Source organism: Engraulis encrasicolus, chromosome 18 (genome assembly GCF_034702125.1).
Source record: "Engraulis encrasicolus isolate BLACKSEA-1 chromosome 18, IST_EnEncr_1.0, whole genome shotgun sequence".
NCBI classification, from domain to species: domain Eukaryota; kingdom Metazoa; phylum Chordata; class Actinopteri; order Clupeiformes; family Engraulidae; genus Engraulis; species Engraulis encrasicolus.
Genome location: NC_085874.1, coordinates 6,945,525 through 6,960,907, shown reverse-complemented (window position 1 = coordinate 6,960,907; position 15,383 = coordinate 6,945,525). Strand labels below are relative to the sequence as shown.

At 40.1% G+C, this 15,383-nt stretch overlaps 1 protein-coding gene across 1 annotated transcript in view; it reads right to left on the bottom strand.

Annotated features, from left to right (window-relative positions):
- Positions 1–469: 469 nt before the first annotated feature.
- The window catches only part of rngtt (RNA guanylyltransferase and 5'-phosphatase), a 66,956-nt gene continuing 52,042 nt past the window's right edge, over positions 470–15,383 (bottom strand). The window contains exons 13-16 of the mRNA XM_063222887.1: positions 13,750–13,850; positions 4,786–4,852; positions 2,233–2,356; positions 470–1,527 (exon numbers count right to left, since the gene is read on the bottom strand). Coding sequence (XP_063078957.1) covers positions 1,367–1,527; positions 2,233–2,356; positions 4,786–4,852; positions 13,750–13,850 — 453 coding nt within the window. The 3' untranslated portion in view covers positions 470–1,366. The remainder of the gene's footprint in view (positions 1,528–2,232; positions 2,357–4,785; positions 4,853–13,749; positions 13,851–15,383) is intronic.

Below are 15,383 nucleotides of genomic sequence, written 5' to 3'. Positions count from 1 at the left end.
GTTTAACGAGGCAAATTTTATTTTCTGCCACTAGGCGGGTTCGATAAGTTTACGTACAGTACCAATAGCAATAAGATTTGTAATGTATAGCACAATATCATTCAAAACTGCCATTCAATTTGCTGGTGAGTAAAGAGAAGAGATATATAAAAAATAGTATAGACAGTAGAAAACGTAGGAAGTATTATAGGGAGTAGATAACTAACTTTGCCCAACAGCAAGATACAGGCTGCAGGGGAGCAACAAATTAAGGTGAGTTACGAAGGCATGTGGCGCAGGTAACTTTTATATGATGCCAGAAACCGCAAGACACTATGCTGACGCAACACGGCAGTCTGTCAGCGTCTCCAACACTACAGAGCAAATCACAACAGCCCTGACAAGACCATTAAGACCCATAAACAAACAAGCGCACACCTTTATCCAGACAAACAGAGAGAGAACGAGAAATAAAGACATAAAGACAGAGTTGACAGCTTTGACCTCATATTTTAATGGATCAAGAGAAAGAAAAAAAAATGGTGGAACAGTCACTTGATGGGTGATGGTATTTGTTTTTAAATACAACTGATTCTGATACAATCGAAAGGAATGGGTGTGTGAAGAGATGGATATCGGAGAAATAAAAAGAAGGAAAAAGAAAAACGGATCCCATGTTTGTGACAACTGTCATTCAAACACACCCACACCCACACACACACACACACACACACACACGCGCACACCCACCCACACCCACACACACACACCCACACACACACACCCACACCCACACACGCACACGCACACACCCAGGTTCAATGATAAGCCATAGGATGAGAGGCCTGTTAGCTACAGGAGATGTACTCCTCAAAGGCAGCATCTACAGCTGCTTCGCTAAAACAAAACAAAGGGTAAAATGAACGCAATAAAACCAACATTAACAACACAAACAGCAATGACAATGCATGCTTGTGTGTGTGTGTGTGTGTGTGTGTGTGTGTGTGTGTGTGTGTGTGTGTGTGTGTGTGTGTGTGTGTGTGTGTGTGTGTGTGTGTGTGTGTGTGTGTCTCTCTGGGAGTGGAGGGGTGGGTTGTGGGGTGTGTATCAGACCTTCCGTAAAAACAGCCAGGAACTGTTGAATAATCTCTTGTTAGTATATCCGTAGATGTCACAAGATCCGCTACAAAACTGCTTTAATTAAGCTGTACCTGCCAAGAATGAGCCATGACAAAAAAAGTCCCAAACCACATCTGCTGTGCTGTACTGTCCGGATAGAGAGAGAGAGAGAGAGAGAGAGAGAGAGAGAGAGAGAGAGAGAGAGAGAGAGAGAGAGAGAGAGAGAGAGAGAGAGAGAGAGAGAGAGAGGGAGAGAGAGAGAGAGCGCTTATGGCACAGCCAAGTTGGCTCTCTTAGGAGGTGGCGGGGGCATGAGTTTGGTGTCACCGTCCGAGGGGTGTTTGCGCGTCTGTATCTGCGCCACGCACCTGTCCACAAACTCCAGCAGTATCTCCTTTGTGACGGGGTGTTGTATGCTATTGCACACAGCTGGGAGGGGAGGAAAATGACAAAAAGCAAGACGTAAGCACAAGTTCAAGATCCTTTGTGACTGGGTGTTGTAAACAGGGCTCTAAATTAACAACAGCCAACCGGACAAATGCTAGGTGAAATTTGAGTTTGGCTGGTAGAGAAGACCAGCTTACTAGCCCGTTTGACCCATTAATCAGTGTCTGTTTGGCCAGTAAGACTAACATCCACTAGCCATTTCGGCTGGTGGTGAATAAAGTTAATTTAGAGCCCTGGTTGTAAAGTATGCTGGTGCACATGGCTGTGGAAAACAAACATCACCACCAAAAAGCAGGAGGTAAACACGAGCTCACGAAAGCTCTCCAACTTCTAGGTGGGTTTATGGAGGCAAGGCATGTACTACTGGGCATCACAGGCACCTGATTTTGGCAGGTGTTTCAATACATGGTGGAGCAGAAAATTGCTCAGAGCAAAACAAGCTCAAAGCAAAAACAAGCTTGGAGAAATATTTACTGCAATGGAGGCATGTTTTGCAAGATGTAATTGCAAAATGTTGTGGTAAAGGAATACATCAATATAAAAGTATATTATGTAAAATGTATTAATTCATATTCATAACACACTGTATCACTACATGTAAAGATATTGTTCAGTCCAAAAAGGACAGACCCTGAACGTGCAGGGAGTTCTAAACAGAGACTAGCTGTGTTTTTGTCAAGCGCTCACCCATTGCTGTGTCGTAGGAGTTCGGGAAGCTCTTGTCTACTCTTTGTCTCATGAAGACCCAGCTGTTGTTGACAAATGTGCATTCGATGATCTTGTTGTCGTACTTTTTCAGTTCCTTGTTGATCTGTAAACAAGCAGAACACAGACCTGGCTGATTGACAAGCTCAGAGAAAACTCAGACTTGGACCTTCAATTGCTTCACATCTTTGTGAAGACTCGACCCGGGGAGCTTGAAAATTCAAGAGTGCCTGCTGATTTTGATATGACAAAATGCTCAAGGTAGTCTGAGGCTGTCAGAGGTAGCAAAGTAGCTGAGCTGCAATTCCCTCAAACACACACACACATACACGCACATGCAGACACAGACACATACACACACACTTTCAAAACACTGAAATACTACCAAAAATGTTATAAATAAACTATGTTGCATCAGCACTGCCTCACACATAAACACAGCCACACCGTAAGCCACCTTAAAAACAAAACAAACAGCAACAACAAAAAAACACTTTGAAATGGCATGGATTTCATTTCATACCCAAGGACAAAAAGAAATACACAAAAATGGGGTTGAGTAGTTTTTAGGTAGAATGTGCAATGAGCTACACTGTATTTTGATTTCTCCGGAGCTCAGAAACGAAATTTTGTATTGCTCCTGGCCTGACTAGAAGCAACGCCGAAGGTGTTGTGTCACTAGGTGGGCGTGGCCTGGCTGCTATTGTTGTAATTGCTACCCTTCATAAGCACACTTATATGATATGATTTTTTTGGAACTACCTCAAATGTAACATGATCTACGAATTTAATCAACCAATCAGAAGAGAAGTATGTTGTTAAGAAAGATATTACATGTTACACATGGAGACTGGAAAAAAAGGAAAGATCCTGAAGGTTCTGTTGGAGATTAGCCAAGGCTAAAAGTGCAATAATGCTTTTCAGTTGGGTTTGTATAGCCTACATGATGTGTATCTGTCCCCATCAAATAAACCTCACTGAATCTTTAAACAAAGATCTAAAAAAATATCTAAATAAAGACAGTAACGAAGGAAAATGTAGCTGCCATGTTTTCAAGGACACTCAGGCGCTTGTACAGTTAATACATTTTCAGACATAGTGGCCATTCCACTTTGCAATGCCATCTGGAATGTAAGTGAACTCTTGCTACAGAAATGAATGTGTGAACCACAGAAGAACTTTCAAATAAAATGACTATAGCTGCAAGCAGTATGATGGTATTGCTATTTTTTTTAAATGCAAATGTCCTCTATACGTGTTCTGCACACAAACACACCTGGACGTGGGATGATGGATCAATACATAACAGTACATGCTGATAAATTTAAATGACAGACTAGACTAGGCTGCCTTACTCTTGAGTGTGTGCACAAAAAGGCTGGATTTCTTGAAGCCCATCTGGACTATGTTTCTCGATGTAAGCATGTGTGCAAATTTCTTGGTGTGAGGAAAAAAATAGGTTGTGGGTCTTGCTGTCTTGAGTCTTTGCAGCCTAATCCACCTAAATCCGCCTTATTCTGGCCCCTGGCTGGCTGCGGCCCCCACACAGTCTGTGCAAAGGACCCACACGCATCCAGGAAAACCTCTGACTCCCAACCACCACATAATCAAGCACAAACAACTAGGCGTAAATGCCATTTTCACTGAGCAATTTCTTACTGCTCTCTTCCATCCATCTGTAGCCAGGCGTACAATGGATTTTTTTGGCACATTTTGACATGATTGTTCAGTCACACAGCTATTTTGGGAACTGAGCCAAATTTTGGATGAATCAGGCATCAGTCGTGCATCTCACATTGTGTAGTGTACATGGCAAGCGATCAACACCTCGTGATCACCTCCCAATCGATGGGATGAAAACCTGTTTGAAATCCCCACGGCTAAAACTTGCCTTTCACCAGCACAGTATAAACAGTAGCTGAATGCCACAATTTTTAAATATCGCACAATGTCAGATGATTAATTATCCTTATCGGCCCTGATGCATTTTAGTCACTTGCTTGTCTTCGCTATACCTTATTCCTGTTATGGTGAGGGCCAGACTTTTCTTTTCCAGGCTATTCAGATCTCCATCTTCTTATAGTACATCACATTGCCATATCATGTGTATAAATCAATGAATAAAGATTGGCCCTAATGTATAGTTCTAAGGGGCGTGCCTGGCGGTTTAAATACATTCCGGGATATTGTAATCTTTCTGCTTCAGAAATTCCATCAAATATGTCCAGTCATATGCAATCATGTGTATTATATATTATGAACACAGATACCAGTATATTAGCATAGCATAGTAATATCGCAGTGTTCTAAATAGCCCATTTTTGAGACATTATTGTGAAATTTGGACAAAACGGTGTGCAAGAAACCAGGCGTGACAGCTTTCATAAAGTTTGCCTTTGAAGACGACTCCGGACTTGAAAAGGAACAGCAGAACTCTCCCAGGAAGTAGCAATAATAATAGAACAACAACAACAATGATTAGCTCCGTCTGTGTAAACATTCTCTGGTGCTGCACTCGGCACCCTCCTCTCTTACCTTCATCCGTGCAAAGGGCCTGTCATAACTTCCAACGTAGAGTAGACCCACAGTCTCTGGTAATAACCTGTCATTAAAAAAAAGAAGAAAAGAAACACAAAAATATTTCAATATAACACCAGCATTAACTCAATGTATGACAACACCAAAAACATGAGCAGGAGGGATTCACATTCTGGCACGGGAGGCTTTTATTTTGCAGCTGGCCATTAATTACAGCCTGTGCCGTTCCAAAGCGATGGAGGAGAGTTCCACCCCTCGTTGTTTTAAAGACCACTCGCAGGCCTCCAGCTAATCCTTAGAAGGGGGCGAGGAAATGACTGGTTTGAGGAAGTTAACCCAGTGACCATGCTATCTACACAGGATGACTCAAGTATGGGGGACTTCACCCCTGTGATCAAGGGGCTACATTTAGTGAAGTCATTTTTAACCACAGTTGGGGAAAAAAAGTTATTTAACAAATGTTTGGTGGAGAACTACTTCCTTCCACCTCAATCTATGTCTTTTCATAATTCACTCGCAAACTGCTGTTACTAATTCTAAACTGGAGGTTGTTGGCTTGGATGTATGGCTCGGATCAAGGTCACATGAATTTGGAGCTCTGTGGTAATTGCCTGTGCAGAAAGTCGACCACCTCTTTGCACTATGTGCCTCAGCATCTCCTGACCTCTCTCCGTCGGTTTACGTGGCCTACCACTTTGTGGCTAGGCTGCTGCTGTTCCCAAAGCCGTCCACTGTCTTATAATAAAGCTGACAGTTGAATGTGGAGTACTTTGGAGCGAGGAAATTTCAGGTCAATTTCATCCAATACTTTTGGCAATATAGTGCATGTTATTTTGCATTGAAAGAAGTGCAGCTGTACTGTCCAAGTGTGTTCATTTCTGAGATATGAATTAATTATTAGTCACAGTCATATCAACTATGTCCCAGTTCAAGGCTGAGTGTATGGCTAGGTAAGGGCCTGCATTGCTCTACAGTTAGAGGACCTGGACTGCTGTGTAATCCATAAGAACATCACTGCTGGAGAAACACTGATTTACATGCATCAGCGCTCCAGAGGAAGGATGCACAGTAATACAGTATAACACCCTGCAATAACATACGCCAGCCAAACATGTCCTTCATTATCTAGCCTAAATTTATGAGAATTATTGGTTATTAAAGACCCAACAACTTTGAATATTTTTTAGCTGGTTGTCCCTTTTGGCTGGAAAAGTCCTAGAAAAGTCATGGAATGTTAGCACAGCTTTAATAAAACTACAGCCATCTATTAAATAATGATTAAGATATTGTAATAATTACTTTAAATTATATTTTAATAAGGGATATTGTAATTATTGAAAATGAAAATGTTTGATAATGTTTAATAATTGAGATTTTATTTGCCTCTTAAATACTATAAGCAGAAATGTCATAATGGTTCACATGGTTAATTAATTGGAGAGGTTACAGTGCAAAATGCTAATTTTCTCTGACTAAATTAATTGTTCTTGACTCGTGTTCACTTGTGTGGTACTGTAGTTATCCCTGAAGGAAAAAAAAGATGGGGAAAAAAAAAAAAACGAGCTGAATCAAAAAAGCGTTTCTCAATTTTGAACACACCAGACAAATTGTCTGCTAACTGAAAAAGGTGCAACTTAAGTACTTTTTGGATGAAGTTCATCCATTTTGTACATCTGTGTACACACACTGTTCTGATGATCATCTAACAGTGTGTGTTTGTGTTGGATGGAGACACGCAGGTGTGCGATGGATGAGATACAGTTGTTCATTTGTTAGGGATGCTGTGGTGTGCGTGTGCTATTGTGAGTGAGCGAGCGAGAGAGAGACAGACAAGACAGAGGTGGGAATAGAAATGGACACAGTACTGGAGACAGTAAAGCATTGTATAGATGTGATGAAGTATGGGGTTCAAAAAAACACATTACACTGTAAGAGAGAAACATCCCATTCCCTTAGAATTAATGCATGCAGAACAGCAGTTTGTAGACGCGTAGGGAAGGTAAAAAGTGACAGGTGTTTCAGACAACAAGGGTGGCTTGCATAGTAGTCATATATCAATGATTCTGCAATTTCAACCGTATTTTTCTGAATTTGTGAGTAGTTGAAGTAGCACATCATAACACAAAACACTGTGTCAAGTGGTTTGTCCAATCCCGTGCAAGGATTTTGATAAAGCCACGCCTTTGATGAGTATATCTGTATGACCATTATACTAACCCCAACTCCGATGAAGTTGGGACGTTTGTTAAACAGTGAATAAAATCAAAATGCTATCATTTTCAAAACACTCAATCTATTCATTAGATGGAGAATAGTGAAAAGACAACATATTAAGTGTTAAAACCGAGAAAAAATATTGTTTTGGGGGACACATGTACTCATTTCTAATTTGAGAAATCCAACACGTCTCAAAAGAGTTGGGACGGGGACAATAAATGGCAGCAAATGTCGAGGAAGACTAAAAACAAAACAAAAGACAACACTTAACAGTTAAATACATTAACCGATGAGATGATTTTATATAAAAAAACAGTGTTAATTCCTATCTTGGACATGATTTCACCAGCTTAAATGGTGGGTGTATTCCTTGTCATGTTTTGCAATGTTTTCCTTTCTGTAGTGCTTACAGTGTGACAGGTCTTGACCAAAAACCCACCATTTTATCACATGCTGGTCCTTATGATGGAGCCAAACTGTTAAAACATAGTAGAGAATAGTCAGCCTGCCAAGCCCCCAAAATATATGTTTGATGGCATTTTCTGTTAAAAGTTGGCAACCATGCCAGAAGTTATCAGTATGGGCTAAGGTTTCAGAATCACCTGGTTGCCAACACGGAACTTGACCTTTAAGGTCAAATATGAAGGTCAAAAGGTCAACCACAGTCAAATAACAGTGTTATTTAGTTAACAAGTGTTAAAAAGATGTTAAAAGTGGGCAACCATGCCAGAAGTCATCAACATGGACTAAGGATTCAGAATCAAATTGTTGCCAAAACGGAACTTGACCTTTAGGGTCAAATTTAAAGGTCAAAAGGTCAAAAAAATGTATTTTCTGGTTAGTCTATTTTGGGAACTGTATAGTGATGGAATTCTTTTTCAAATGTAAGCAACCATGCTAGATGGTATCAGCATGGACTAAGGTTTCAGAATCACCTGGTTGCCAACATGGAACTTGACCTTTAAGGTCAAATTTGAATGTCAAAAACAATGCATTTTCTGGTTTGCCTTTTTTGGAGGGGGCTTCATATTCATGGAATTCTTTTTCAAAAGTTGACAATCATGCTAGAAGAATATCAGCATGGACTAAGGTTTCATGGTCCATGGTTGCAGCATGGAACCTGACCTTTAAGGTCACATATGAAGGTCAAAAGGTCAACCGGGGTAAACAAAAAAAAATGTTTTGTTTTTTTTGTGATGTGCTGTCATAAAATACAAGTTGTTTGCATGATGTATTGAATAATTAGTACCTGGAGTTGATATGTCATATTATTTAAATCATTTTAGGTGAGTGAAAGTATTGGAACAAATAATCGTAAAGAAAATAAAACACTTTTTTGATGAGGTTTCTCCCGAAGCAGACAGCACTGTCAAAAGTTGCATTTGGGGTTTTCTGACAGTGGACAGTGGAAGTGGTCGCTAGAGTCACACTTCACCTGTATCAGATGACTCTGGACAGTAATTAATTAACCTTTTAATTCTACTTAGAGCCCCTTTAAAACCAAGTCTTCAGTGAACAACAAAAACAAGGAAATTTGCCTTTCTGTTCCAATACTTTAGGGGACTGTATATTTAGAAGTGATATAGTCTTTATTATTAGGGTATGAGTGAAAGTGATTATTGCAAATTGTCCATAACAAGAATGTAATTGATCATGTTGTTTCTTTACTTCAATAATAATTAAAATTCAAATGTGATATCAGTACACACTGGATATTTATGTATTTAAAAGAGCTATTGTTGCTGTTATTACAAAAAGGTTGTGTCATCCGGATCATGTTCTATCCCTACGGCGTTTAAACATTCTACATTTTAATCACATGCAGGTATACAGGGCTGTCCATTCCTCAGGCAACTGCAGGCATGTATTGCCCACTTGGTTCTACAACCACATCTTATCAGTCCTAAGCTACTATGTGGAACTGGAGATTTCCTTTACCACACAGCCATCAAGTGTTGGTCTACAACTTTCCAACCACCTGTCTCCTCAGTGTCTTTGTTAATATATACTTTGTCAGACTGCAGCCATACATTTGCCTGCTGATTTGCTTGTGCAAGATGCAATCCATATGGCATCTCTTGGTGGTAACATATCAATTGCCTTTTTGTCTTCTGAAAATAGTCAATCAATACCCAAAGATAAGCATGGTGCTTTGTACAGGTGACACAAAAAACTCAAGCCTGGGAAATTGCAACAGAACATTCTACAGTAGTCATGAGAACATCAAGAGTGCAATACTTGCTCTACTCTTACTGTAGGTTATTTCCTAACCATGATATGACATAGCAAATCAGCAAGTATCCTTCATTGCTATAACCATTTGAAACACATCAGAAATAACTGAAGTCATTATTTTTTCTATGGAAAGAAGCAAATTCACTGGTGAGCCAAGGCATATCCCATTTCATACCAGCAGCTTAATGTGCTTCACAAAGAAGAATAAAGTAATTGAGATGACCAGAATGAAAATTTTAAAAATACACGTTTAAGTTAATTTCATGCTAATGAGCGATGAGAATGTCCAAGTATGACAGGCCAGAGCCCCACCATGATAAGCCAAATCAAACATTAAATTATAGGCCTACTAATTATTCAATATACAGTACCATGCAAACAACTATTTCCTGAAAGCACATCACCAAAAAACTGATTTTTTATTGATCTCGGTTGACCTTTTGACCTTCAAATTTGATCTTAGAGGTCAAGTTCCATATGGTAACCAGGTGATTCTGAAACCTTAGTCCATACTGATACGTTCTAGCATGGTTTGCCAACTTTTGAAAACAATAATTCCATGGATATAAAGATCACCAAAAAAGACATTGTACATTGTTTTTGACCTTCATATTTGACCTTAAAGGTCAATTCCCTCTTGGCAACCAGGTGATTCTGAAACCTTAGTTCATGCTGATAACTTCTAGCATGGTTACTAACTTTTGAAAAAGATTTCCACGAACACAGTCCCACAAAAAGTCAAACCTTAAAATACATAGTGTTTGACCTTTTTAACCTTCAAATTTGACCCTAAAGCTCAAATTCCATGTTGGCAACAAGTTGATTCTGAATCCTTAGTCCATGCTGATGACTTCTGGCATGGTTGCCCACTTTTAACATCTTTTTAAAAAAATGTTTTAACTAATTAACAAATTGGTACTGTTATTTAACCGTGTTTGACCTTTTGACCTTCAGATTTGACCCTAAAGGTCAAGTTCCATGTTGGCAACCAGGTGATTCTGAAACCTTAGCCCATGTGGATACCTTCTGGCATGGTTGCCAACTTTTGAAAAAGAATTCCATGATTATACAGTTCCCAACAAAGACTAGCAAGAAAATACCCTGTTTTTGACCATTTGGCCTTCAAATTTGACCCTAAAGGTCAAGTTCAGTGTTGGCAACAAGTTGATTCTGAATCCTTAGTCCGTGCTGATGGCTTCTGGCATGGTTACCCACTTTTAACAACTTTGTAACAATTTTTAACTAAATAACACCGTTATTTGACCGTGGTTGACCTCTTGACCTTCATATTTGACCTTAAAGGTCAAGTTCCGTGTTGGCAACCAGGTGATTCTGAAACCTTAGCCCATGCTGATAACTTCTGGCATGGTTGCCAACTTTTAACAAAAAATGCCATCAAAAGTTTATTTAAGCACCTTAGCTGCTGATGGCAGGCTGACTAGAATGCAATTTGACCTTACTATGTGGCAGTAATCGAAGATCTCCCTTCAAAACATAATGCATGAGTGGCTTTTCATGCTGTTTAAAACCCATTTATACCATTCAGCACTGTATTTAACTCTACAGATGAGTGAAAACATCTTAACCAATGCACTACTGCATCCGCATGCCATCATGGAGGCTGACTTTTGAAGCTAGCACTAACACAAGTTGGATGGTCCATTTTCACTGTAGCACAGGATGTGCAATGCTCTATTATTGTCAAAAAGAATGGACTTCTACAACTTCTGCTGACTTCTGTAAGCAAAGGACAGTTTCCCATGTCTTCTGGGTCTATTTCAAGTGAGCTCAGGTGCTTAGGAGAATGTTAAACCCCTGTGTCATTTTCATTCTAATATGGTCAATTTTCAATAGCTCTAGCACTCCAGGAATTAGAGTGAGACTACAGCCAATATATATTTCATGATGTCATGAACCTATACAATGATTTTATTAACAAAAATATGTCTTATATACACTCAATCGTGGTAAATCAAAGGGAATTGAAAAATGTATGTAATAACTATGGTAATTATTCCCTTTGCATCTTTAATTCTGAGTGACTCAGCCTCTCTGTGATGATCTTATACCTGGACACCTATATTGTCCGTCAGTACAATTCATTTTGAAATGTTCTTCTTTGTTGTTTTATCTTATTTGGATGTTTACTAAATTTCACTGATCCCCGTCCCAACTCTTTTGAGACGTGTTGGATTTATCAAATTAGAAATGAGTACATATGTCCCTCAAAACAATATTTTTTCTCGGTTTTAACACTTAATATGTTGTCTTTTCACTATTCTCCATCTAATGAATAGATTGAATGTTTTGAAAATGATAGCATTTTGATTTTATTCACTGTTTACCAAACGTCCCAACTTCATCGGAGTTGGGGTTTGTACCAGATGAAAGAGTGGGGAGCAAGGCAGAAACATATTCATTTGGCGCGAGTCAGCTAATAAATAAAGGCTTTCATGGGTAAAGGCATAGCTCCCAAGAGAGCAGTGGCTCTTTGGTCACTGTATAGTCAGTATAGTACTGTATAGCCAGTGCACCGCACTGACATTTGATCGACTTACAGTTAGCACACATATCGTAACAAAGGTACAATCCACAGATTCAATGTGGATACAGTTCAATGCAAGGTGACAGTCTTGCTTGCAGTTACTGTAGGACAAGGTGTAGTATAGGGGGGAAAAAACCTAATCCCCAAGTTCAAGTCAGACTACGTCCTCCCGTCCTTTCCTGTTGCTCGGGGGCCTTGTGACACAAGGCTCAACGTCATTGATTATGTTTTATTCAATATCTCACAAAAGCAAAAATCTTTATCATATGAATGGGGAAAAGCCCCCCAAAAGTTGCTCTGCATTGGTTCACAGCAGTTCATAACTCTGCCCCTCACAGAATTAAAATGGAAAAAAGTCACACTTTGCACCCAGGAACAGAGTGTGTGACATCAGCAGCCATCGTCAATACCAAGCAGAATGCCACAGCGAGTTCCACAGGGGTAGGGGGTAAAAGAATGCAAAAGAGAGTGAGACTGAAGGACACATTTTCTTACAGGAATACAGTCTATAGCATAGTGCTTAATGTTGGAAAATGTACCCCGACTATGCTGCTGCCACACGAAGAAGTCAATAGTTTATCCTAACTCAGAAAAAAACGATACATCTTCCACAGTATAAAAAGAAAGACTTTTCAACTCAGTTAGAAAACCATTGTGCTATGCACATTCAACGTCCACATTTCTAGACGCCGTAGGAGGATCGCATTCCAATTGGTTTTCCTTTTCTTTTCAAGCCTCCTTTTGGTCGAAGCTGGTTTGATGTAATGTGTACAGTTGAAAGCAGACACATCTTAAAAGATGCAGAGTAGGGGTCCTTGTCAGTGTGTGGGCAGTGCAGCAAGCACTTCTAGAGATTTTTTTTGTCTGCATGAGGCAATTCTCCTCTAACAACCTCCAGCGCAGTTATATTTTTTGAGGGGGAGAGAGCCTGTACAAAAAAAGGAGAGGCTGAGAACAAGAAAACGACAATGAATCCTGGTAAATGGAAATCTTTGACGCCAATCTAATATGATGAGAAGCTTTCTGAGTGAAAATCCAGGTGGTAAGACGGAGGCTTTCCGGTAAGCACTGCTGAGCTGCTGTCTAGAGGTCACAACAGGTTCGCAAGCCTTATTGTAGATTTAGCACACATCATAACAGAATTCTTATTTATCTACAAAGGTCTTTGGATTACGGTCGGAGCCAACCAATTCGGCATACACTCTGATAACAAAACCCAGGCTGGTAGCAAGGTCAAAAGCAGTGCGTTGTAATATGGCTGTGTTTTCATCGATGGCTCCCGCGTAGATCGGCTCAAAGAGATGAAAATAAACTATTAGCCAAGGGGCATCATAACGGGACTCAAACAATTAACTGAAATCCTGGTGTTTTTCGCAGGCCAGAAATATCAAAGAAAAGGGTGTTATGCACTTCAAAAAGGCTTTGGGCAAAGCAATCAGCCGCAAGCTATGACAAAGGCCGAATGGCAGAAATCGGGGGAAAAAAAGAATGCAAGTAAACTCTCCAATACTTACACACAAACCAAAATCAAATTTAAGTTCAACACCAGTATAGAAAACAAGTCCAAGCAACATAACCATTCAAAGCAGGAAAGTGGTTAATCTTTGCTCTGCACTTAAGGTTAGAGGTGGGATTCTTGATGCTGAGCCTTTTGCGAATGCTTGTGTCTTGTCTCTGAAATGATTTTAGAAACTTCATTTCTTTTTAAGTCTGAAACAAAAAATGACAGTGTTGTGTACTTGAATGCTTTATTTTCAATTATACAGCTCGAAGTCTTTCATTGCATTCAGGTTTGTTTCAATGCAAATATTATTCATAGCCCCCTGTGGTGCAGAGCTGAAATTGGGCAAGGCTATCAGACTTGGAGACTCTACGACTGCCCCTCCACTCTCATTTCAAATGCGCATGCGCCTGTGTATTTGTGTTTCATAAAGAAAAGACACAATGTAGGAGGAGAGACTTACCCCTCACCACCAACTTTGGTGATTTTCAGCCGGAAGTCAACCGAGTTATGACTTGGGGGCTTCCACTTCAGGATGTCGTCGCACCGACCAGCTTTATATTTCTGAAGACGACCCAGAAAAACAAACAGAAATCAAGAAAAAAAGTAAGTGAAAAGTTATGTCACCTAACGTTACATCAAATAGACCCTTTTATCCAAATCAACTTGCTGACGGGGACATGATAAACAATGTTCAACATGTGGGAACGACTACAGAGTACACAGACAAACAAGCCTGGCTGAGTAGAGATGAGTAGGGTTGTTGTTTTATGGAGAAAAAACGTCTCGAAAGCAGAGTCTTCACAAGTTTCTGGAACACTGATACAGATAACCCTAGTCTTGTACCATCTGGAGTCTTGTTCCAACATCGTTATTACACTTGCAGTTAGTTTTTAAAGTATATTCACAACAATTTGCCATCGTGAGAACAGAGTTAGAAAGGCAATCAAGATTCTCCTTTATTTTCTGCACTGTAACAAGGGCTGCATATTCAAACTCTCTAATGTGCTCCATTAGGAAGGACAGGCTCAGTGATGGATGAAAAATGCATTCTCGTTAGTCAAGAACAGGGGCACTGGAAACTGATAGCTGACTCTGCTGAGAGGGGGTAAAAATTCACATCACAGACAGACAAAACACACTGGCTTTTGGTAGATTCACAAATTCCTCTGTGTAAACAGAAGAGAGCTGTCACGCAATATCCCCTGTAACTAAGCAACGGCACAAGGACTGATGGCTCTTAAAGGACCAAAGCCAATTTCCCGCCCGTGTTTATCAGCACTCCACAAGTCCTTTAGATGTGTACTGGAATCAAAAGCCAGATACAGCAATACAGGAGCATATCTATACCGTGGAGGAACCTACGTGCCGTGCATTCATTAATGTTAAATCATATTTAACACTGACCCACAGACAATGAACAGGTCTTAATACTTAACCTTTTGGAACACCACTTGTTTTTAAAGAGCCCAAATAATGCAATAAGTAAACACACACACACACACACACACACACACACACACACACACACACACACACACACACACACACACACACACACACACGCACACACGCACACACGCACACACACACACGCGCGCACACACACACACACACACACACACACACTTAAGTATTGCCATTAGGGTCTGTACTGTTCCAATAAACACTCCATCACCAAAAAATAATTTGTTGGCTGTGAGCCAGTGAAAAGGGTTTGGCTTCAGGCATACTGCCGTATATTATGCCATGCTCTTGACTGGCTTCATTTTAGATGTCAGAACAGTGTGTCAAACATTCAACAGTTTTTACATGTCCTACTATGCTAGCTGGGAGCCCCTTACAAGCCACCAACCACTGTACAAAGCAGGGAAATATTGATCCATACCCGATTAAACCCATGGCAACTGATCTAACCTTCTATTAAAGCCAACACAGCAGATCCAAACATTCTGCGCCGGAACTTGCTGATAAGGAGTTAAGATGTCCCATAAAGGGACATGTGCTACTTGAACCAGGGCTGTGACGATATTGTATAAAAATCAAGATAATCGGGACGCACAACACTGGATCATGATGCAAGGACGCAGTATCGTG